The sequence below is a fragment of the Lynx rufus genome, unplaced genomic scaffold, assembly GCF_022079265.1.
Source record: "Lynx rufus isolate CCGP_SWC_20201006 ecotype Redwood Valley unplaced genomic scaffold, mLynRuf1.p SCAF_2, whole genome shotgun sequence".
NCBI lineage: Eukaryota > Metazoa > Chordata > Mammalia > Carnivora > Felidae > Lynx > Lynx rufus.
The window spans coordinates 188,546,367-188,566,843 of record NW_025814834.1 but is presented as its reverse complement, the minus strand read 5'-3'; the positions used below and the strand labels follow the sequence as shown (position 1 = coordinate 188,566,843).

The following is a 20,477-nucleotide window of genomic DNA, read 5'->3' as shown; positions in this document are numbered from 1 at the left end:
TCTAAGTTTGTGACTCCAGTGGTGGCTGGGTAGCCAGCAGAGCAAACGAGGAGAAGCAGCTGGGGTGGAGTGAGGACAAGATGATGAGCCCAGGCTTGTGCATGTTGCATTTGAGGCGCTTATGGATCCGTGGGATAGCAGTTGGAAGCATCACCTTCGGGGTTAGGCATACTTGGCCTGAATCCTGCCTCTGCTTATTAGCTGTGTGACATTGGGCACATCACTTGATTCTTGGTCGGATTCATTTGTAAGTGGAGATTATAATGGTGCCTACTTCACTGGGTGCGACAATGCATTTAAAGTGCTCAGCAGAGTGCATAATTATGTAATAGATGGCTGCTATTCATAGCAGTTAGCAGTTGGAGATGCAGATCTGGTACTCAGGAGACAGCACTAGTTGAGAGAGTTAGAATTTGTCAGCCTACAGATGGTGATTGAGAAGAGAAGAGGGTCCCTGAAGAACCTTGGGGAATACCGGTGTTTAAAGGTCTTTTGTAAGAAGAGAACCCAGCAAAGAATGAAGGGAAATAATCAGACAAGAACCAGGAGGTTCTCATGTCAAAGAAGTCAGAGTTTGGGGAGGAAAGAAGTAGTTAACAGTGTGAGATGGCAGCAGAAAGATCATGTAAAATGAGGAATGAACAGTACCCTTTGGATTTGGTGATTAAGAGGTCACGGGGATCTTTTTCAGGTCATTTCAGTGAAGAGGTGGCCAGGGAAATGATTGCAGTAGATGGAAGAGTGTTAACAGGGAATTTGGCTGCTCAGATCAAGTGGGGGAACAAGAGCGAGAACAGTAGCCAGAGGGAAGTGCAGGGTGGAAGAGACAGATGCTTGGTTCTGTTCTGTTTGGTTTTGTTTTTTTAAATGTTTATTTATCTTTGAGAGAGAACATGAGTAAGAGCACGAGCGGGGAAGGGGCAGAGAGCGAGGAGGACAGAGGATTCCAAGTGGGCTCCGTGCAGACAGCAGAGAGCCCGGTGCGGAGCTTGAACTCATGAACCGTGAGATCATGACCTGAGCCAAAGTCGGACGCTTAACTGACCGAGCCACCCAGGCGCCCCTGTTGTTTTGTTGTTTTAAGCTAGATACCAGCATGTTTCTGAGGAACCGTGAGGAAGCAGGGTTTGAAAATAAGGGAAAGAAAAGGAAACCTGATGGAGTAAAGTCTCTACATTGACAGGACGGTGTTGGCTCAAGAAGTAGATCAAGGGACTCTTTTGGAGTGGATAGAAGTGAAGATGTAGATAATTCTGCTAAGGGTCACTGGTCTCTCCCTGAAGGAAAAGGGAAGGGTGAGTACTGTGAGGGAGGCCAGAGTTGGGAGAGCAGGATTGAGGACAGCCCTGAAGGACTTGCTGGGTTGGGTGTCATATGTTCTGATGTGGTGTCAGCCTATACACCATTGCACTTTTCTCCATTTGGGACCCAGGTATAGAGGTTGTGATCCTAGTTGGGCTTTTAAGGGGGAAGAGGAGTAAAGTCAAGAGGGCCAGGGATAAACTTGGAAAGAGTAGAGGTTTGAGGGCTGGCAGTCTTAATGAGGTCAAAGAGCAGCAGGAGAAGGAGGATGGAAGGAATCCAAAGAGATAAAATTGTGTGTAATCAGTAGGATGTGGCAACTGAAATTGCAAAAATGAAGTGGTTCCAAGTGAAGCTAAGAGCCAGCATGTAGCCAGCAGGCAAGTGAGTGGAATAGAGTTAGTTTCTGGAGACGAGGGTTCAGGAACTCTGAGAGGCCAGGGATTTGAATGAACCTTCTAGAATAAGTCTGTCATCATTTTCTGAAGGGGCCAGCTAGTCAGTATTTTAAGCTTTGCTGCCCAAACGGTTGTGGCAGCTACTCAGCTCTGCTCTTACCGTATCGAAGCAGTCATAGACAAGATGAATGGGAATGGCTGTGTTCCAATAAAACTTTATTTACAAAAATGGCTGATGTGCTAGATTTGGCACACAGGTTATGTATAGTTTGCCAATCTCTGATCTACAGGCTTTGGGTTCAAAATATGGCCCATGGACCAGCAGCATTGGCATCACCACAGAGCTTGTTAGGAATGGAAAATCTTAGGCCCTTCCCAGACCTACTGCACTTTAACAATATCCCCAGGTGTTTTGCACTTGATCTTAGCCAAAAGGCCGAGAAGCGATTCCCCAGGTGTTTTGTACCCTAAGGTTTGAGGAGCATTTTGTTAGAGACGCTGACGTCTCTCGGATGGTGACAGGAAGCCGATGAACCGTTTCTCACAATCTTTAGTGAGTGGTGCAGTCTGGTGTTTGATGTTCTGAAAAAGGGCATGGCCAGATGGAATGGGCTGCAGACAGGAGCCCAGGGAAGGAAAGTTGCAGAGCAGTGGTCTTTCCTGGGAGAATGTTGACCCTCTTCCCGCTCTGTCATCTGGGAGATGGGCGCAGCCACCCAGCCCAGTCTCTTCTGCTTTTTTGTACTTCCTTCTCAGGTGCCTCTTTTGGTGCCTCTAATTCCTCATTTTCTCTAGGTGGGAGGAGTTTACTCTTATGACTGCAGTTTTGGCCACGTGCCCAATGTGGAATTGATGAAGTTCATCGCAATGGCCACGTTTGGTTCCTACCTGTCCACTTGTCCTGAGCCAGAACCAGGCAGCCTGGGTCTGACTGTCTACCACCGGGCATTTCTCCTCTACTCCTTCCTGCGCAGTGGGGAAGCCCTGAACCCTGAGTATTACTGCGGTGAGGATCAGACTGGGGCAAGAGGGGGCTGGCAGGGGAGTGTAGCACGGACCCAGAGGTGATTTGGGAATGGTTTGAGAGTTCTGGTCCCTAGAGAGATTGAGCGCGTGCCTGGGGCGGGCTGTTCTGACACTCTTCTCTCCCCGGGATTTCAGCATAGCCCCTCCCCCTAGATCTCTGTAGGCTCACAGAGAACCACCTGCCTCTTGCACATCCTTGCTGGTCTTCTAGGCTCTCAGCACCGCTTATTTAACGAGCACCTGGTCTCCGCAAGCAGCAACCCTGCCTTGGCTCTGCGCCGGAAGAAGCACACTGAGAAGGAGGTGCCAGCCGACCTGGTCAGCACCGTGTCTGTACGGCTTCGAGAGGGCTACAGTGTTCGAGAAGTCACCCTGGCCAAAGGTAAGGGTCACTAGGTCCTGCCACATCATACAAGGGTCAGACCTGCTGGGCAAAGCAGAAGCCACCTCGGTATCACACATGAGATTCTGCTTGTCATTTGAGACACATGGGTTCTGAGCTGCCTTCAGGGGTTAGTCTTCTTAGCATTTAGCTTCCCAGTTCCATCTCCTTTGCCAGAGAGAAGTCAGCTGAGGTTGGTGTGGTGTCCCGAACTTGGCTCTGTTTTCAGATCACTCCTGTAAAGTTCTGTTTGTGGCAGTTGGCAGGCCCTAGGCCTGAAATCTCTGAAACCATGCTTGGAACCTTTAGCCAGGCTAGAGTTCCATGAGGTAGGTGGGGGTTTCGGATAGAACTCAGTCCCAGGCTGGAGTCCTGTCCCTTCTTCCCCTGAGTAGCCTCCTGCTTCCCCTGAAGGAGGGTCTCAGCTGGAGGTGAAGCTGGTGCTGCTGTGGAAACACAACATGCGCATTGAGTACGTGGCTGTGGCGCCCTGGCCCCTGGAGCCGGAGGGCCCTCGAGGAACACGGGTGGAAGTGACGATGGAAGGCGGCTATGACATTCTGCATGATGTGTCCTGTGCGCTAAGGCAACCCATTCGCTCACTATATCGTACCCATGTTATCCGGCGGTTCTGGAACACGTTGCAGAGGTGAGTGAGGTCACCACTCAGTGAGCGATGCCGTTTGTTGTGTGGGAGGGACAGAGGTATGAAACTGGGAGCTGGAGAGAGTGCCCCTGAGGACCAGGCTCGTGTCGAGGGTCCCAGGTGCCTCCCCGAGCTGCCTTCCTCCGTACCCGCCACAGTCAGATGTGACTCAGGGCCAGCCCTTGTTCTGCAGCATTAACCAGACGGACCAGATGCTAGCCCACCTTCAGTCCTTCTCTTCGGTCCCAGAACATTTCACGCTTCCTGACAGCACCAAGAGTGGGGTGCCGCTCTTCTATATCCCTCCTGGCTCCACCACCCCGGTGAGTGGCCCTGATGCTCGGGATCCCTGCTTCATGCCCGCCCGTGTTGGACTGGCACAGCTTCTGGAGCCCAGAACCACCTTCTCTTTCCTTCCCTCGTGTCTGAGGCACCTGGACCAGAATTCTAAGCTTTATCCTTGAGAGCAATTCTCCCTCCTTCTAAGTTCCTGGCAGAGAAGGGTCTGTAGAGAGAGGCTGTCCTCGACAGACCACGGGTGTCGTGTAGGTGGTGGCATCCCAGCTGACTGTGAGCCCCTTCGCCCCATCTCCATGTGACATACTCTGGCTTTCTCTGGCAACTCCATTTTCCACCAGTGCCAACCACCCTCAACTGTGCGCCTCCTGAAGACCATAGCTTCCTTTGTCCTGTGCTTATTTCGTACTCAGCCCACAGTTGTCAGCCTTGAGCCATGAGGGGGGGTTTATGCTGGCGTGTGGTGGCCTCATCCCGAGTTCCTCCCATCATTTAGCGGCATTCCTCTTAAGTCAGTGACGGAAACGTGGCAGGCTCCATCCTTTGCCTGGATTTAGCTCTAAAGGGCTACACGGTCTTTTTCTGAGCTCATCCTAATCTGGCCTTCATATTAGAGGCCTCTGTTTTTCGCTTCTGTCTCAGGCTGGGCTCTAAGTTCCTTTGGCTGTAAACCACTGCCATCTCCGACCCCTGGGCCCCGTGGTCCTGTTCGCTGTTTGGAGGTTGTGCCCTCTTTGTCCACAAGTGCTTCTATAGGACAGGCCTTCCTGTCCCCAGGTGCTCTCCCTGCAGCACAGCGGATCTGACTCATCCCACGCCCAGTTCGCTGCCTACTGGAAGCCAGTGCTGTCCATGGATGCTAATTCGTGGCAGCGATGGCTGCACATGCATCGCCTAGTACTGATCCTGGAGCACGACACGTGGGTACCCTCCGCGGGCTGAGGGGACAGGGGGTGATGGGAAAGGGGAACAGCAGACGAGCCCTCACCAACCTTAGCCAAGGAAAAACGATGACCCTTTCCTTTCCTAGTCTTCCTGCTCGTCCACCCCCACATCCTCAGATAGCACCCACAAGAGAGAAGTAGCAATCTATCTGTTTTTTGTCCCCAAGCTTGGGGCTGTGAGATGTGACCTCTGTGCACCCGTCTTCCAGACCAATTCCCAAGCACTTGCACACTCCCGGCAGCAATGGGCGCTACAGCACTGTGCAGTGCAGGATCTCTCACTCCTCGCTGACCTCTCTGCTCCGGGACTGGAGCAGCTTCGTGCTGGTCGAGGGCTATTCCTATGTGAAGCTGCTCTCCAGGTGGGCAAAATGATGTCCCCTCACTCCTCCCCCTCCACTGCATCCCATGTCTCTTCCTCTGACCCCAGACCTCCCCCCTCCTTCTCAACCCACTTACTCCCAGTCTAGGGCTGTTCACTCACCCCCATTTTTCCTTAGTGCCCCAGACCAGCCCCCCTCCTCCTTCTACATGGTCCGCATCATTTCCAAGGCCCCATGCATGGTTCTTCGTCTGGGTTTTCCCATCGGCACACCAGCCCAGGCCCGGCACAAGGTAAGCTGGGCACTACCTGACTCCCAGACCTAGGAGCCCTGTAGAGTGGACTAGCTCCTTCCCCACAAACTGCACAAGGCCAGGGCCAGTGGAGAAAGGAGCCCCCAGGCCAAGGAATGCTTGGAGTAGAGGGCTGAATCACTTTATCTGGGGACCCCTTCTCCCAGATCTATAGGAGACAGGGTTAGGAGGATCTGATCACATTTCTTCCCAGATTGTGTCGGGCTTGCGGGAAGAGATCCTGCGGCTGCGTTTCCCCCACCGGGTGCAAAGCAAGGAGCCAACACCCAAGGTCAAACGAAAAGGGCTGGGGGGTGTTGGTGGGGGCAGCTCTCCCTCCAAGTCCCCCCCCATGCTGGGCCCGCAGCAGGCCCTGTCTGACCGGCCCTGCCTTGTGGTCCTGCATAAACCCCTGGACAAGCTACTCATCAGGTTGGTGTAAAGGCTGGGGCCCAGGCCAGGGCACGTGGGAGGGCTGGGGCTTAGCTGGGAATGAGCGGAGATCAAGCGATTGCCTCCATTGTCCAGGTATGAGAAGCTACCCCTGGACTACCGGGCACCCTTCTTACTGACGCTGGAGCCACCAGGGCCACTGCCGTTGGTGTCAGGCCGCTCAGCCTCCTCTAGCCTAGCGTCGCTGTCCCGCTACCTCTACCACCAGCGCTGGCTCTGGAGCATCCCATCGGGCTTGGTCCCCGCACTGCCACTCAGCGCCATCGCGCAGCTCCTCTCTGTCCTCACTGAGTATGTTACCCAAGCCTGGCCGGGCAGCTCAGGGCAGGGAGAGAGCAAGCATAGACTCTGGGTGGCCGCTGGCAGGAAGCCTGAGTCAGAGCCCGCCCATCTCTAAGCCTCTGAGCCACTGCTGTTCTGCACAGGATTTAGCGCAGAGCAGCGCCTGCCACTGCCCTCCCCTGCCCCTCCCCCAGGTCTGTTCACTTTGGCCTGTGCAGCTAGAGCTGTTGCACCTGAGGCACCAGTAGTCTGAGCAGGGCTGTCAGCACACGGGTCTGCCTGGATGGCTGCTGGGAGGTGGGCATGGAAGTGGCATGGGGTGGGGGGACGGACTTTGAGCATCTCTCTCCCATCTCATCCTGTCGCCGCCCCCACCTTTACGGGGCTTCAGAGTCCGACTGTCAGAAGGGTTCCACTTTGCCTGCAGTGGGGAAGGAATCATCAACATGGTCCTGGAGCTTCCAATTCAGGTGTGTGCCGTCCCTTGTGACACCTCCCCAACAAGGTCTGTCATTGGAGGGACACTTGCCTCTGAGCTGCATTGGGGCTGCTGGAAACGGTGCCTCATGGGGACCCTGTGGTCAGAGGACCCAGAGCCTGAGGCCAGTCCCAGGACAATGTGGCAAGGGGCTAGAGTTCTGGGGGCCAGAGCTGGGCTGGGCCAAGTCTCTGGCTTGGCTGAGGTTTACCCAAGATCTCCCATTCTGCCCCCAGAATGAGCCCCTGGGGCAGGCTGCAGGCGAGGAGAGGCACACATGTGTTGTCCAGTACATCCTCTTCCCCCCACACTCTACCTCCACCAAAGACAGGTGAGACCCGGGTCTGCCTAGAGAGCTGCCTCTCTCCACATTCTCCCTTCTCCCTACTACCCCTGAAGTTCTGTCTTCCGGGCTGCAAGAGAGTCGGGGTAAGGGTGCTGTTTGTTGTTGTTGTTTGTTTGTTTGTTTTAAGTTTTTTGGGGGGAGGCGGGAGGGGCAGAGAGAGAGAGAGAGAGAGAGAGAGAGAGAGAGAATCCCAAGCAGGCTCCACACTGTCAGTGCAGAGCCCTATGTGAGGCTCGATCTCACAAACTGTGAGATCATGACCTGAGCCAAAATCAAGAGTCTGATGCTTAACTGAGCCACTCAGGCAGACACGGGCCCAGAGAGGCCACGCGCAAGTTGTGTTCAACCTGTGTGCCTTCCGTGAACTGACCCCCTGCCATTCGGTTGTGGATCGGACTCTCCGCTCTGCCAGGCTCAGGGCTCCTCCTCCTTTAGCTTCTCGACAGATGATGACAACGATGTGGAGGTGGAGGCCCTGGAAGGAGACTCAGAGCTCAACCTGGTCACCGAGGTGTGGGTAGAGCCGCAGTATGGGCGAGTGGGGCCTGGCCCCGAGAGCTGGAAGCACCTGCGGGACCTGACATACTCTGAGATCCCTCGAGCTGTGAGTGACCTCTGAAGCACCCCCACACCTTACCGGGTTAGCTGCCGTCCCTCTGGAGTACCACAGCTGTGGGCTTCCTGGTCCCTCTGAATCTCTGTGTTCTGCATGTCTGTGACTGTGTGGGCTTCCTTGAGAGCTGGACACCAGAGTACTCTGGGCTAGGACAGGCTGACCCCTGACCTCTGCTGTTTGTCCCCTAGCTCCACCCTCGGGACGCTGCCTGCATAGGCTCCATGCTGAGCTTTGAATACCTGATACAGCTGTGCCAGAGCAAGGAATGGAGTCCCCTGCCCCCAGAGCCGAGGATCTCTAATGGTCAGTGGGGAAGGGGCTCCTGGGATGGAACAGGAAAGTGTGTGGGGAGAAGGCAACCGTAGCTGGGGAGTCCGGGTCTCACTGTGGCTATCGTCCTCCTTCCCTGCCTCCTAGGATTGGACCAGGGAGGAGATACCTGTGTCCACGAGATCCCTTTCCATTTTGACCTAATGGGACTGTTGCCTCAGTGTCAGCAGCTCCAGATGTTCTTCCTTCTGCTTTCCAGAGGTGGGTGAACTTCGTACTTACCCATACGTAGAGGGTCAGCATGTGTGGGAGCATTGGGGCAGGAGGAGGCTTGGAGGCCGCAGGAGGGCTGCCATGGTCAGGGCTGAGCCAGGGGGCTGGCCGGCAGGAGGCTCTTGGTGCTGAGCGGAGTGTATGTCGGGCAGAACCAGAGGGTGTCCCTCTCGCCGAGGGGCCCTGTCCTACCAACGACATGGTGCTGTGCCTGCTGCACAGCTGCCTGGGGCAGGAGCTGAGTGACCGGGAGATCCCACTGACCACTGCTGACCAGGCCACCTTCTTGAGTGAGGTGCTGCGGCGGACCTGCCACGGTCCAGGTGAGCTCCTGCCTCTTTCCCAAACAGCACGCTCTGGCCCAGCCCCATTTCCCCACCCCTCAGGGGGGCTTCTGTCTTTGGGTTTTGGTCTCCCCCTCTCTTCACCTCAGAGCCCTGCCTCTCTGCCGGCCCTGCCCTCTTCCACCCACCTCTACCCCCATCGTAGGTCCGGAGGAGTCTCCCATGGGGGGCCACGGGATCCTAAAGGATCAAGCAGTCAGCAGCGCCCAGGCCGCTGGAGACTCAGCGCTTCCTCCCCTGGTCAGCACTGATTTGTCTCCTTCAGCCCCTTTTCACACTGACCTCCTTCTATTACCACATATTCGTGCCCCCCCTACCCCCGCTTTCTATCACTGGGGATACTGAATGCCTCCTGCCAGTGACAGGGTACTGAGTTCCTCTTTGCCCTGCATCTTGCACTCTATACCTAAGACTGCGCTCCAGGGTGGAGGGAGGGAGCAGGGGTTGGGCGGTCCCTTACAGATTGTTCTGATTTTCTGTCTTAAAGGTTATAGGCCCTCCTGAGACTCTCAAGCCTCTCATCTCTACCCATTCCCCTCAGTGGCGCTGCTATGCAAGGCTTGTGACTCCCCAGCATGTGTTTCTGACTTTCCTCCCAGCTACCTTCTCAGGTACCACCCAATGGCCTTTATCACTGGCCTCAGATACAAACCCCTCTTCTCCCTCACCAGCCCACCAGGCAGCTCTAACTTATGTCTCTCTTTTCGTCTTCAGATGTCCAACATCTGGCTGCCTGTGGCCTGGAGGGACCCTCTCAAGAGGAGACAAAGCCTAAGTTTGGGGATGGGAGCGGGGCCCCCAGCCTGAAAGACCTGGGAGGAACTGGGGTGAGGGCTACAAAGGCCCAGGTTCCCACACTCAGCGTCACTCCAGCTGGAGGTAAGGTGGCTGACTCTGAAGTCAGTTAAGCAGGAGCAGGATTGGGAACAAATAGAAGGCTTGGAGACCATGTGACCCTCTTCCCACAGACACTGCCCAGATTCCAGGAGACCTAAGCCCACCTTTCCGTCGGGACTTACAGGCTTACGCCGGGCGTCAGGCTCCACAGACAGAGAGTGCAGATGGTCCCCGGACCCGGTGTCCTGTTTACGTCTATAGCTGTGCCCTGGAAGCACTGAAGGAGCAAATGGTTGGCCTGCAGCCCCCTCAGGCACCCCGAGACCTCATCTTCCGGTGAGTACCCTCAAGGTCCTCCCCCAACCGTGGCTGCCAGCCAAGGCTCATGACCATAGTCCAGGGCACGGACAGACAGGCTGACCATCAGTGGTCAGAACTCAGTTTCTTAGCCAGGTCCTGCCAGCCCCTTGCTCAGCTTCCTTCAGCAAATCAAGTGAACTTGCTGGGCCGTGAATATATTCAGTAGAGGTGTACCGACCCTCCAGTGGAGTGTGGCGAGTTAGAGATGTCACTAAGGAGAGCTGGCCAAGCTCTCTCTTTGCTCCCATTCCTAGGACTCAGTTCCTCGACCAGCCCTCCCCATCCTCAGTCTGGATGGAGCCCAGGCACAAGGAGGCAGCCAATCATTGTGCCTTGCTACAGGAGCACGCACAGCGATGCTACGTCCGTGGTGAGGAGGGGGCCGCCTGAGGGAGCCTCAGGAAGGAGTGGGGCTTCGCAGGATTACGGGGATGGGAACTGGAGAGGCCATTCCGGTCGTGGCCCCTTCCTCTTCCTCAGGACTGTTCCGGAGTTTGCAGCAAGCACAGAGCGTCACCTCACAGGACTTGCTGATAGCGGTAGATGCCTGCGAGGAGCTACTACAAGAAGTAGACATCACCCCTTTCCTGCTTGCACTGTGTGGCCACATTCGGGTTTTGCCTCAGGCACCCCCAAGCCCTGGGCCTCTTAGCCCTGGGCCTTTCAGCAGCAGCATCGAGGAGGGCCCCGAGCCTCGGGAACGAGCTGTCCTGGCTTCTGAGTCCAGGTTAGGATTGTCCCTTAGTGATGTGTCCGGGGTGCACAAAGGTCCTGTAAACAGAGACCTTCCCATCTGGGGGAATGGCCATGCACGATCGTGCCCACACACCAAGGAGGCATTTGCTTCGTCACTGGCTTCCTGCTCCCACCCATTTGGCATAGACCCGAGTCTCCTCCCCGTCTCTTCTGTTCTGGTGTGGAGTATTGAGCTGGGTTAGGAGTAGGGAGTTGCCACTCGCCATCAGTGAAAGTAGAAGCTTGTTCTGAGGATGCTCATACAATAGTAATACTCTCTGGAACTACCTGTGAGTTTCGCAGAGTGTTGCCCTCACTGCTGAGTCCCCAGCTCACCTCGGGCCCAGCAGGTCCCTGAAGGGAGAAAGGCAAGCAGGCAGACGGCTGTGTCTGGCACCTGCCATCCTGCCGTGCCTGCCGCATATTAGCATCGGGGAAGCAGCAGACACAGAGGGAGGAGTGTGCTGATGACACCCAGGTCTGCACTCCAGCCAGTTCCCTGTCTGGAGCCCTAGATCCCCCACCTTTCATGCCCCGAAATCAGTGCATCTTCTTCCCACCAGACCTTGCTTCTCCACCTGTTCTCCTTCCGTGGTGAGTGAGATCACCCTCCACCCAGTGGTCTAAGTCAGAAAACTGGGAGTCACCTGTACTCATTCCTCTGCGTCACAGCAATGTCCGGTCGTTAACAAACATGGAGGTTCGAGCCAAAATAGGTCGGCTTGTTCTCCTCGCCTCTTCCACTGCCCGTGCCATTGTGCTGAGCACACTTGCTAGAGACAGGTGTGGGCTGCGCCTAGTAGGGAAGCAGCCTCCTCTAGGGCTCGCTGATTCTTAACACCTCCTTAACACACCCTTCACCCCTTCCCTGACCACTCAGCATAGAGACTGAGGACCTCAGCGAGCCTGAGTTTCAGAGCAGCCGTGTCCCTGGGATTCCAGACCCTAGCCTGGAGATCTCTCTGACAGACGTCTGCCAGCTCCGAGGAGAGGCACATGATGCCCTTCATAGCCTCATCCAGGTGGGACGCTTGGTGAGGGCAGAAGAGGGGTGGAGCCCTGCCTGCACCGGGCGCAGTGTTCTCTCCTGGGGTGGGGGTATGTAGCTGTCTATTCTAAGGTAGGGGATAGTGTTCTGCTGAGGGCTGGCTGACATAACAGCCTCTTTCTAACCCCAAAACAGGAGAAGTTCCTGGAGATCAGTGGTCTCTACTTCCGCACAGTGCCCTCCAATCCCCACTACTTCTTCTATTGCCCTCCATCCAGCAGGCGAGAGGTGAGCGGCTTCCTCCCTTCCTCTCTCGTACCCCCGACCTGTAGCCCAGAGGCCCCACTGGGCCCACCCAGGTCCTCTTGACGCTTGGCTCCCTGGGGTCCAGATGTGGCTCTTGTCCTGCGTTGGATAAAGCTCTCTTTGTTTTGTTCAGGATGAAGGCCCCCGGGACACAGTAGACAGAAAAGTCAGTGACCTGGAGTTTTCGGAGGCTGAACTCCTAGGAGAAGAAGGTGTGTGGACAATGGATAGAGATGAGAAGGCTGCTTAAAGCCAGGATTCAGGGCCCTCCACTGCCAGCCTCTCCCATTAACCACACGACATGCATCCACGTCTAGGAGACACAGCCTGCTGTGTGGTCACTGAGAGTGACCCAGAGCTAGAGGTGGAGTACCGTGAGAGCCGTGAACCAGACCTGGGGCCAGCTGGGCTCGACTCTGCCTCGCTGTCAGATGCGGACACTGTGAACCCTGATGAAGACTCCTTCAGTATCCTGGGGGGTGATTCGCCTACCGGGCCTGAGGGCCTGGTACATGACCTGCCACCTCTCTTCCTGCACCTCACGTGCTCCGTGCGGCTGCGTGGGCAGCACAGCTCAGTACCTGTGTGCAGCCTGCCCACCTGCCTGGGTGAGTTTGGGGTGCCCAAGGGAAGGCCACAGGTCCCAGTACAGCCTGCCTGCCTGTCTGTCTGTGGGTGGACGTAACTCATTAGCACTGAGAACTTGAAGTCTGTGCTTGTCCCCAGGCTCCAGCAACCCCTGACTCTCCCCCTCTCCCAGGCCAGGTCCTTTCCAGTCTGGAGGGCCCCCCCATTGGAGGCCGCGTGCCCCTGAGGGACCTCAGTATTACGCTGGACGTCTTTGTGCTGACATTGCCTCTGGAAGTGGAGCTTCCCCCGACCTCGGACCCTCAGCACCACCGGTGTGGCAGCAAGTCTCGTGGGGGGATCTGGGGCCTTGTTTGGGTAGGGGCCCTTTAAAGGAATCTAGAGGTACTTGAGGGCTCTAGGACCCCTTAAAGAGTCCAAGAAAGGAGTGCTAAAGAAACCCTAGGAGGAGAGTAGCTGCCGTAGCTGCTGATCTTTGACCTTCGCTCCCACTCTATTCAGGTCCACATCTGAAAGCAGTGCTTCCTTCCCACGATCCCCGGGGCAGCCATCATCTTTAAGGTCGGATGATGGCCTGGGGCCCCCAATGCCACCCCCAGAAGAAGACAGGTACTTCCCTTTGTCCCTCTCAGAGTTCCTCACTTCCTGTCAGTTTTGTTTTCTGGAAACCAACATCTAAACCTTTCTTCCACTTAGGCACCCTGGACTGTCCAATTTGGCCACACCCCACAGACTGGCTATTGAGACCACCATGAGTGAGGTGAGGGCCTTCCCTCCCCCAGCCTAACTGACAGCCCCTCAGCACTGTAACCGATACCCTCTCCCTCATATGAGTAAGCTAAGGCGCCCCTTTATTCTGGGATCAGAGTAGGGCTGCCCTCAATCTGTGAGGCAGAGTACCTTCTAGTCTGGGAGTGAGGTGATGTGCCAGGCAGCGAGGGAGGTGCCCTTGGCCACTCCCCTGATCTCTCTCTGACTGTAGATCCACTGGTTGCTGGAGGACGAGATGGTAGCGGCCCTCCGAAGAGGGGGCATCCCCCAGAGCCCTACCCTGCACCGTGCAGCTGCTCACATCCATAGCTCTCCTGGACGCTCCACCTGCCTTCGCCAGACCCTGCCACTGAGTTTTGTGTTTGGGCCAGAACGTTCCCTCACACAATTCAAGGAGGTATGCTCCCCTCAGAACACCCCCTGGTCATCCTGGGGCCCATTCTTCCCTGGACTCCAGATACGGAAGTAGACTGGCCTCCCTCCAGAACAGCCTTCTCACCACACTGTCCCTCAACCCATGCCTGGGAAGGGTGGGAAGAGACCCGACTCCCCTCCTTGCCACTAGGCCTGTTGAACCTTAGGCAATTCGCTGAACTTCTGTATACCTCAGCAATGGGGATGCCGGTGTCTGCTTTACCAGATGATTGTGGGGGTCTGCTGAGGAAGCGGGGGGTTGGAGGGGAGGGCGTGAATAGGGAGGGCTGCCCCTGCCTAAACTGTGACCTTGGCTCCTGCTCCCCAGGAGTTCCGCCGCCTTCACCTCCCTGGCCACATTCTTCTTGAGGATCCTGACAGTGGCTTCTTCTTTGTGGCAGTTGGCCAACAGCCAGGAGGGTCCCAAGGGGAGCTCCCTTCAGCAGCCTGGGCTTGGCACAGCCATGAGGACAAGGCCGAAGGCGTCGAAGCGGAGGTGAGCCTTTCCTGGGATGACCTGGGAATGGAGGGAGTGGAGGTGGGTGTGTGGGGCCTGTATTCAGTCCTGACTTTCTGCCTAACCTTAGGCCCTGACAGCCAGCCCCCAAGCCCCTGGCTCCCCAGAGGGTTCTGATGGCACGCCCCTCCTCAGCCTGCCACAGGGAGGTAAGAGAAGACTTGGGCAACAAAGTCTGGGGGCTAGGACCAGGGACTTGCAGATCCCTGGCCCTGCTTCCATTTTCAGAGGGTGGTCCTAAACAGGATCACTAGAGGTTCCAGGATTTTCCTTCTCTTCCCAGGGAGACAGCCTGGGCCTAGCCGGGGGCTGAGCCTTATGTCCAGTCAGGGCAGTATGGACTCTGACCACCTAGGTAAGCCGGGGCGATGGGCAGAGGGCTCTGAGCTGATAGGAAGCAGACTCAGGGCTGTGCAGCAGAAGGACTGGGCAGGGGGCATCAGAAAGGACTAACATGGAAGGGCCCATCAAGCCTGATATGCCCGGAGGCTCAGATGAGCCAAAGGACGGGGCTGAACTTCGGCACATTTGAAACAGGTTATGATGGTGGCAGCAGTGGCTCAGACAGCGAGGGCCCCAATGAGACTCTGGGGGAGAAGCCTCCCTTCACGTTGCGGACCCCACCTGGGCAGGCACCTCCACAGCCTTCACTCTCAGGCTTCCCTGGGCCCTGCCTGCCTGACTTCTGGCTCATCGTCCGCATACTACAGGATCGTGTAGAAGTGTATGCACATGCGCGGTAAGTAGGGTCCTGCGCCTGACTCTGAGGTTAGCTGCTTTCCCCTGGTCCCACAACACTCCTCTCCGATATCACTCAAAAGTAAAACTTGGGACTGAGGGTTTGTATTCTAAGGCTGGGGGGTCCTGACCACTTCCCACAGCCTATATATAGCAAAGCAGGTTACTCTTTGCTTTCCTAACAGAGGTAAAAAGCTGGTAGGATTTGGGCTCCTCGTCAAGCATTAAGAGCATCTACAGTTCAGAGCAGCTTCAGAAGTTGATATGGGAATAATAGGTAATATTTCACAAGTGCTTATTATGCAGCAGACAGTGTTCTAAGTGTTCTACCTGGATCAGCTCCTTTCATCTATGAAATAGTTCTCGAAAGTATTATTCTCCTTATGGCATGGATGACAAAACTCAAGCACAGAGAAATTAAATACTTGCCTAAGGTCACAGTAAAGGGCAGAGCCAGAATTCACAGGTAGGCCTCTGGTTAAATATGGCTCTCATCACAGAGTGGAGGGGGTTTGAGAAGGGAAGACCGCCATTCTGATCAAGATTGGAGAATGGAGAAGAGGTGCACCGTGTGAAGGAAGCCTTGGGGTTGGTGTGCTGCCCACGTGAGGGCTGACAAAGCAAGCGTGGAGCCTATGCTGCCGTAATTGCTACCGAGAATTCTGTTTCTCCTCTTTCCCACCATTTGCTTCTCTTTGTCCAGTCCTACTCCCTTTTCGTGATTTCTCTTGGCCTCAGCTCTCAAGCTCCCCACCCCCACCCCAAAAGTGTGTCTGATCCGTCCCTCCCCTCTAGGAGCCTGATTCGGGAGGATGGGGGACCAGGCACCGAGTGTCGCCACCTGCAGCAGCTCCTGGTGAGGCGAGTTGGGGAGATCTGCAGGGAGGTCAACCAGGTAAGGGACGGCTGGGGGCAGGGCTCTCTAGGCACAGGACACTGTTCAGATGAGGAAGGAGTTTCCAGGAACTTGACCTTCACAGGCTCTTGATCCATCTTGGCCATTTTCTTTGACATCTGGTTACCGGGGTACTGTTACTCCACGGACTCTACAAACTGGGAACGCTCCCTCACTCGTCCCAGTAACGCGGGTTACTCTCCCAGGCCCTGACTATGAGCTGTCCCTTCTAGTTGCACTGTGCCAGTGTTAGGGATATAATAGTGAACAGCACAGGGAAAACTCTCTGGAGCTTGTGTCGAGTGGGGCAGAGAGGCATTGAACAACTGAATTGTATGAATTGTATCCATCACAATTGTGAAGAATTAGGAGAGCAAATGACAGTCTTGACCTTCTGAAGTGTCAGGGGAAGAGTTGATTTTTAAGCTGAGGCCTGAAGGATGGGGAACACGTTCTGGCAAAGAAGAGGGATGAGTTCTAACGGGGGTTCAGAGCCCAGTGACTATGGGGCACATCTCTGACCCCCCACCCCGACCCCCACCCCAGTGATTACTGATGCTCTGCTGACCACTGACCCCCAGTAATAACAGGCATCAGCTCTGGCCTTTGATCATCCCTGACCACCACCACCAATTTATGAGAAATATTTCGGTTCCCTCATACCTTGCTCCTTCTCCCAGCGACTGCTTCTGCAGGACCTCCATGACAGTCACGTGTGTAACTCTCTTCTGGTGGCCGAGAGTGAAGAAGATCTATGGCGCAGCGAGACCCCCTTCCACTCCCGTCAGCGGGCACCACTGCCCAGTGATGGTGAGACCCCACCCAGGAGCCTCCCTCACGGGCTGCTGCCCTCTCTGTATCCATTCTTGGGTGAAAAGACAAGGGCGGAGGCACCGTGACCTGGTCACCAGTGCCAGGAGAGCAGGGAGGATAGGACAGAAAAGGATTGCTGAGTTGGACTCTTGAAGAGTTCCTCTGTGTTGTCAGTGAAAGTAGTTTCAGCAGGGAGGTGGGACTAGGGACCAGAGAAACAGAAGCTAAGATAATTATACAGCCGGAGCAGAGAATAGCTACTCATTCAAGTGGTGGAGACTAGAGGAAGATGGGAGGCAACGGAGGAACTTGATAGTGAGGTAGAGACTCGCACATTTATGTTCTACAGGGAAAGAGCCAGTAGAGAAGGAAAGGTTGAAGAATACAGGAGAAAAGGGACTGTGGAAGGGGCACCGGCTGTGACCTGTCTTCCTGAGGGCGTGCCTCTGCCTGGCCCCACCTTCTCTTCCAAAATGACCGTCTTTCCCCTTTGGGTAACAGACAGGGCCGAAGAATGGAGTGAGGGAGTGTGGACTTATAGGCCAAGTCACAGGGGGGAGAAGGGCAGAGGGGAGGAGCCTAAGGCCCAGCAGGAGGATGTGTCTTCCAGTTGGCTGTCCCTCCAGACAGGCAGGTACGAGATCCCTTTGGGATTCCTCAGATTTCTGGTCATGGTTGGGAAACATGGTAATTCTCGAGATGCTAATTGAAGTCTTGACACTTCTGCAGGCTTCTCTTACTCACCCCAGCTCAGAGGGGAAAGCCACATCATGGCATTCCTTTGCAGTTCTCCCTTCTGGTTTAAAAGTAAAATCAGACCGCTTCTTAATTTTAACATTCTCCACAAGTCTGTGGGCAAATGTCCCTAACAGTCCTGGACATTGCATCTCTCTGCACATCCTGAGATGTGCTCCATATCAAAGCAGAAGTCCCCTAATTAGCGGACTTCCCAGGGAGTTGATGGCATCCTCTACAAATTGAGCATGAGCCAGGACAGCCAAGTACTTTCGCTTCAAAATGACTTCTAGCAGCCTGAGATGTAAGACCAGTTGGAGCCCAGAGATGGCTGCTCCTCGTTATAGTCTCTCCGTGTGGTTTTGCCGAAGGTCTTAGCAACCAGCATTCCATTTCAAACTCTGCAGCCCCCTGTGTGGCCCGTACACCGCTCACACCCGGCAGCAGCTTCTCTGAGAAACCAAATCGCCACCTTGGCCCTACTGGGAGGTTCCACATCAACCTGGGAACCTGGCAGGGGTCTGACGAGGCACTGGACCGTGTGCTTGGGCTCTTGCATTGTGTCCTACCGCCCTAGGGGTTCCCTGGGATAGCTGTCCTCCAGAGCATTTTCCCTGACTCTGCTGTGAGCGTGTGTCAGCACTCACATCCTCTCCGTTCTAACGGGGTTTTTGTTGCCACTCCCTGTGAGCACACAGATGGATTATAACATGTTCTAGTATAACACAGTCAGAGTGTCTTGGCATTATCTTTGGGATTTTCCTGTGCTCTGCCTTACCTGACGCCTCTTCTTAGCTCCTTCTCCACACCTCCCGAGAGCCTCTGTGCTGTCACCTGGCTTCCCAAGAGCATGGTCCTGCCTTGTTGCCCAGAATGACCGTCTTGCCCCTGCGGGCTAATAGACAGGGCCAAGGAGTCCTGGGGAGTGAGGACAAGTAGGCAGTTCATTAGTGTGAAGTAGCAAGGGCAGAGGGCCATGTCCCGCTTCTGATCCAGTGTCTCCCTTCTCCCCAGATTACGCTGCTGACGAGAGTTGTACACCCCGAGGGTACCTAGCAGCCACCATGCAGTTTGTCCCTGGCCATTTCTCCTGTGACGTTGTGTGGAAAACCGTGATTCGAGTCCATTCGCGCCTGAAAATGGGGCCCAGCATGGGGGTCTCTCGGGGTGTGTGATGGGCATGAGAGGGCAGGTGGAGTGGGAGGGAATGTGGAGAGGGGAGCGTCCTGAGCCCCTGTTACTCGCACAGCCATCCAGGCCCTGCGCTCTGTGCTCAATGCCTTCTCTGTGGTGAACCGGAAGAATATGTTTGTCTATCAGGAACGAGCAACGAAGGCTGTGTACTACCTGAGGTATGTGGGTCCTGGGAAGACAGGGCAAAGCATGGATCAAGGACGGAGGCAGAGGAGGTATGTCCAAAGACTCTGCCTCTCTTTTCCAGACTCCTGGAGACGTCCTGCAGTGAGCGGCCTTGGGAAGGTGATGCCCTGCCCCCCTCCCTAGCTCTGTCCCGAAGCCAGGAGCCCATCTACTCTGAGGAAGCCTCGGCATGTATCACCCCCATATCCTGGTGCCCTGTGCTCCCCTCATACTCTACCCCCTGGAGTCGGGCCCTGACCAAGTTTCCCTGCAGGGTCCTCGTTCTCCCCTGGACATGGCTTCTAGCCGTGGTTCAGATGCTGCTCGACCTGTGGGCCAGGTGGACAGGCATATCCAGCTGCTCGTGCATGGCGTAGGACAGGCAGGTACGCACTGTGAGGAGGGGGCAGGAGTGTAACCAGATGAGGTTCTGGAATTCTCCGAGACTTCCTTTGGTACCTTCCCACTCTAGCTCATGCTGTGCTCTGGGTTTCCCTCATGCCAGAGCTGGGTGGGACAGACAGACTCCGGTGATGTTTAGAGAGTAGGCCCTGTAGCTGAATGAAATGCAGCTTGGGGAAGAGAAACCGTTAAAGGTGATATCAGGTATCTAGCCTGGGTGACTATGTGTAGATGGTGTTCTCTTGATAGGTCTGGGGTGAAGGTGATGGGTTCGGTTTGGGATATGTTGAGCATGGGGTATCCAGTAGGTGACTGGGTGTTCCAGCTGATATTTATAGCTGGTTTCACGTGTACCAGGTCTTGGGCTAAGACTGTTACATATGAGGTAGATATTATTTCTCCCATCTTATGGATGAGGACACTGAGGCTTTGAGAGGTGAGACTCACTTGTCCACAGTTACACAGTAAACTAGAACTTGGCAGCTCTAGAAACTAGTTCTGGCTGCCTCCAGTGTGTGGGGGAATGTTCAAGGCTGGGGTTTAAGGGCCGTACTGGGGGTTGCTGGATCCTCGGTCAGTGTCTCCACCTTACCATGGCTGTGTCAAGGTCCCGAGATTACCGATGAGCTGGTACGGGTTCTGCGTCGGCGCCTGGACGAGGCCACGCTGGATGTCATCACAGTCATGCTGGTTCGGAACTGCAAGCTGACACCGGCTGACGTGGAGGTCAGCTCCCTCCCAGCCTCCAACATCCCTCCAAGGCTCGGGTATAGGGACCATCTCCACTGTACCCTCTCCGTGCAGCTCTGACTCCCCTTCCCACTCTGCAGTTCATCCAGCCCCCCGGAAGTCTCCCCTCAGAAGTGCTGCATCTGGCCCTGCCTGCCTCCTGCAGGCCCTGGCTTCCTGCCCTGGCCTGGTACCTGCGGCAGAACTTGCTCATCTTCCTGCACTCTCCCAAGTACACGGACAGCAACAGCCGGAACCACTTCCAGGTGAGGTTTCAGTCCCTCCCGTGCACAGATGCCCCCACTCACCCCCTTGCCGTTGTAACCGTTTTCTACAGGTGTCACGTGCTTACCTTTGCCCGTGGACCTGTATACACCCATGCCTCCCCCACCCCCTGCACCTTTATTGTCTTCCTGTGCTCCCGGGTGTGTCTGTCTGCCATCCCCCACTGTGGACACCACCCCCTGATGGCTTCTGTCCACCCGCTTAGTCTTAGTGCTCTGTGCTTGTCTCCCCAGCACCCGCTCCCACCGCAGGGCGGCCTCCCCGACTTAGACATCTACTTGTATAACAAGCCTGGCGGACAGGGCACCGGGGGCAAAGGTACGAGGCAGGCCT

The 20,477-nt window shown here is 55.5% G+C and overlaps 1 protein-coding gene across 1 annotated transcript in view; it reads left to right on the top strand.

The window, feature by feature from the left end:
- SZT2 (SZT2 subunit of KICSTOR complex) overlaps nucleotides 1–20,477 on the top strand; it is a 51,280-nt gene that overhangs the window by 17,599 nt on the left and 13,204 nt on the right. Inside the window, exons 8-49 of the mRNA XM_047083215.1 lie at nucleotides 2,496–2,706; nucleotides 2,938–3,108; nucleotides 3,523–3,757; nucleotides 3,948–4,077; nucleotides 4,829–4,971; nucleotides 5,205–5,357; nucleotides 5,496–5,610; nucleotides 5,825–6,042; nucleotides 6,139–6,354; nucleotides 6,737–6,815; nucleotides 7,060–7,154; nucleotides 7,605–7,773; nucleotides 7,974–8,088; nucleotides 8,203–8,316; nucleotides 8,481–8,651; nucleotides 8,818–8,912; nucleotides 9,160–9,283; nucleotides 9,387–9,551; nucleotides 9,641–9,845; nucleotides 10,124–10,239; nucleotides 10,350–10,596; nucleotides 11,485–11,626; nucleotides 11,788–11,880; nucleotides 12,032–12,110; nucleotides 12,216–12,506; nucleotides 12,659–12,800; nucleotides 12,988–13,095; nucleotides 13,183–13,246; nucleotides 13,469–13,654; nucleotides 14,000–14,167; nucleotides 14,259–14,337; nucleotides 14,472–14,543; nucleotides 14,726–14,927; nucleotides 15,722–15,821; nucleotides 16,502–16,631; nucleotides 18,384–18,536; nucleotides 18,619–18,721; nucleotides 18,811–18,916; nucleotides 19,003–19,114; nucleotides 19,738–19,856; nucleotides 19,961–20,125; nucleotides 20,378–20,462. Of these exons, the coding sequence (XP_046939171.1) occupies nucleotides 2,496–2,706; nucleotides 2,938–3,108; nucleotides 3,523–3,757; nucleotides 3,948–4,077; nucleotides 4,829–4,971; nucleotides 5,205–5,357; nucleotides 5,496–5,610; nucleotides 5,825–6,042; nucleotides 6,139–6,354; nucleotides 6,737–6,815; nucleotides 7,060–7,154; nucleotides 7,605–7,773; nucleotides 7,974–8,088; nucleotides 8,203–8,316; nucleotides 8,481–8,651; nucleotides 8,818–8,912; nucleotides 9,160–9,283; nucleotides 9,387–9,551; nucleotides 9,641–9,845; nucleotides 10,124–10,239; nucleotides 10,350–10,596; nucleotides 11,485–11,626; nucleotides 11,788–11,880; nucleotides 12,032–12,110; nucleotides 12,216–12,506; nucleotides 12,659–12,800; nucleotides 12,988–13,095; nucleotides 13,183–13,246; nucleotides 13,469–13,654; nucleotides 14,000–14,167; nucleotides 14,259–14,337; nucleotides 14,472–14,543; nucleotides 14,726–14,927; nucleotides 15,722–15,821; nucleotides 16,502–16,631; nucleotides 18,384–18,536; nucleotides 18,619–18,721; nucleotides 18,811–18,916; nucleotides 19,003–19,114; nucleotides 19,738–19,856; nucleotides 19,961–20,125; nucleotides 20,378–20,462 (5,986 nt within the window). The remainder of the gene's footprint in view (nucleotides 1–2,495; nucleotides 2,707–2,937; nucleotides 3,109–3,522; nucleotides 3,758–3,947; nucleotides 4,078–4,828; nucleotides 4,972–5,204; nucleotides 5,358–5,495; nucleotides 5,611–5,824; nucleotides 6,043–6,138; nucleotides 6,355–6,736; nucleotides 6,816–7,059; nucleotides 7,155–7,604; nucleotides 7,774–7,973; nucleotides 8,089–8,202; nucleotides 8,317–8,480; nucleotides 8,652–8,817; nucleotides 8,913–9,159; nucleotides 9,284–9,386; nucleotides 9,552–9,640; nucleotides 9,846–10,123; nucleotides 10,240–10,349; nucleotides 10,597–11,484; nucleotides 11,627–11,787; nucleotides 11,881–12,031; nucleotides 12,111–12,215; nucleotides 12,507–12,658; nucleotides 12,801–12,987; nucleotides 13,096–13,182; nucleotides 13,247–13,468; nucleotides 13,655–13,999; nucleotides 14,168–14,258; nucleotides 14,338–14,471; nucleotides 14,544–14,725; nucleotides 14,928–15,721; nucleotides 15,822–16,501; nucleotides 16,632–18,383; nucleotides 18,537–18,618; nucleotides 18,722–18,810; nucleotides 18,917–19,002; nucleotides 19,115–19,737; nucleotides 19,857–19,960; nucleotides 20,126–20,377; nucleotides 20,463–20,477) is intronic.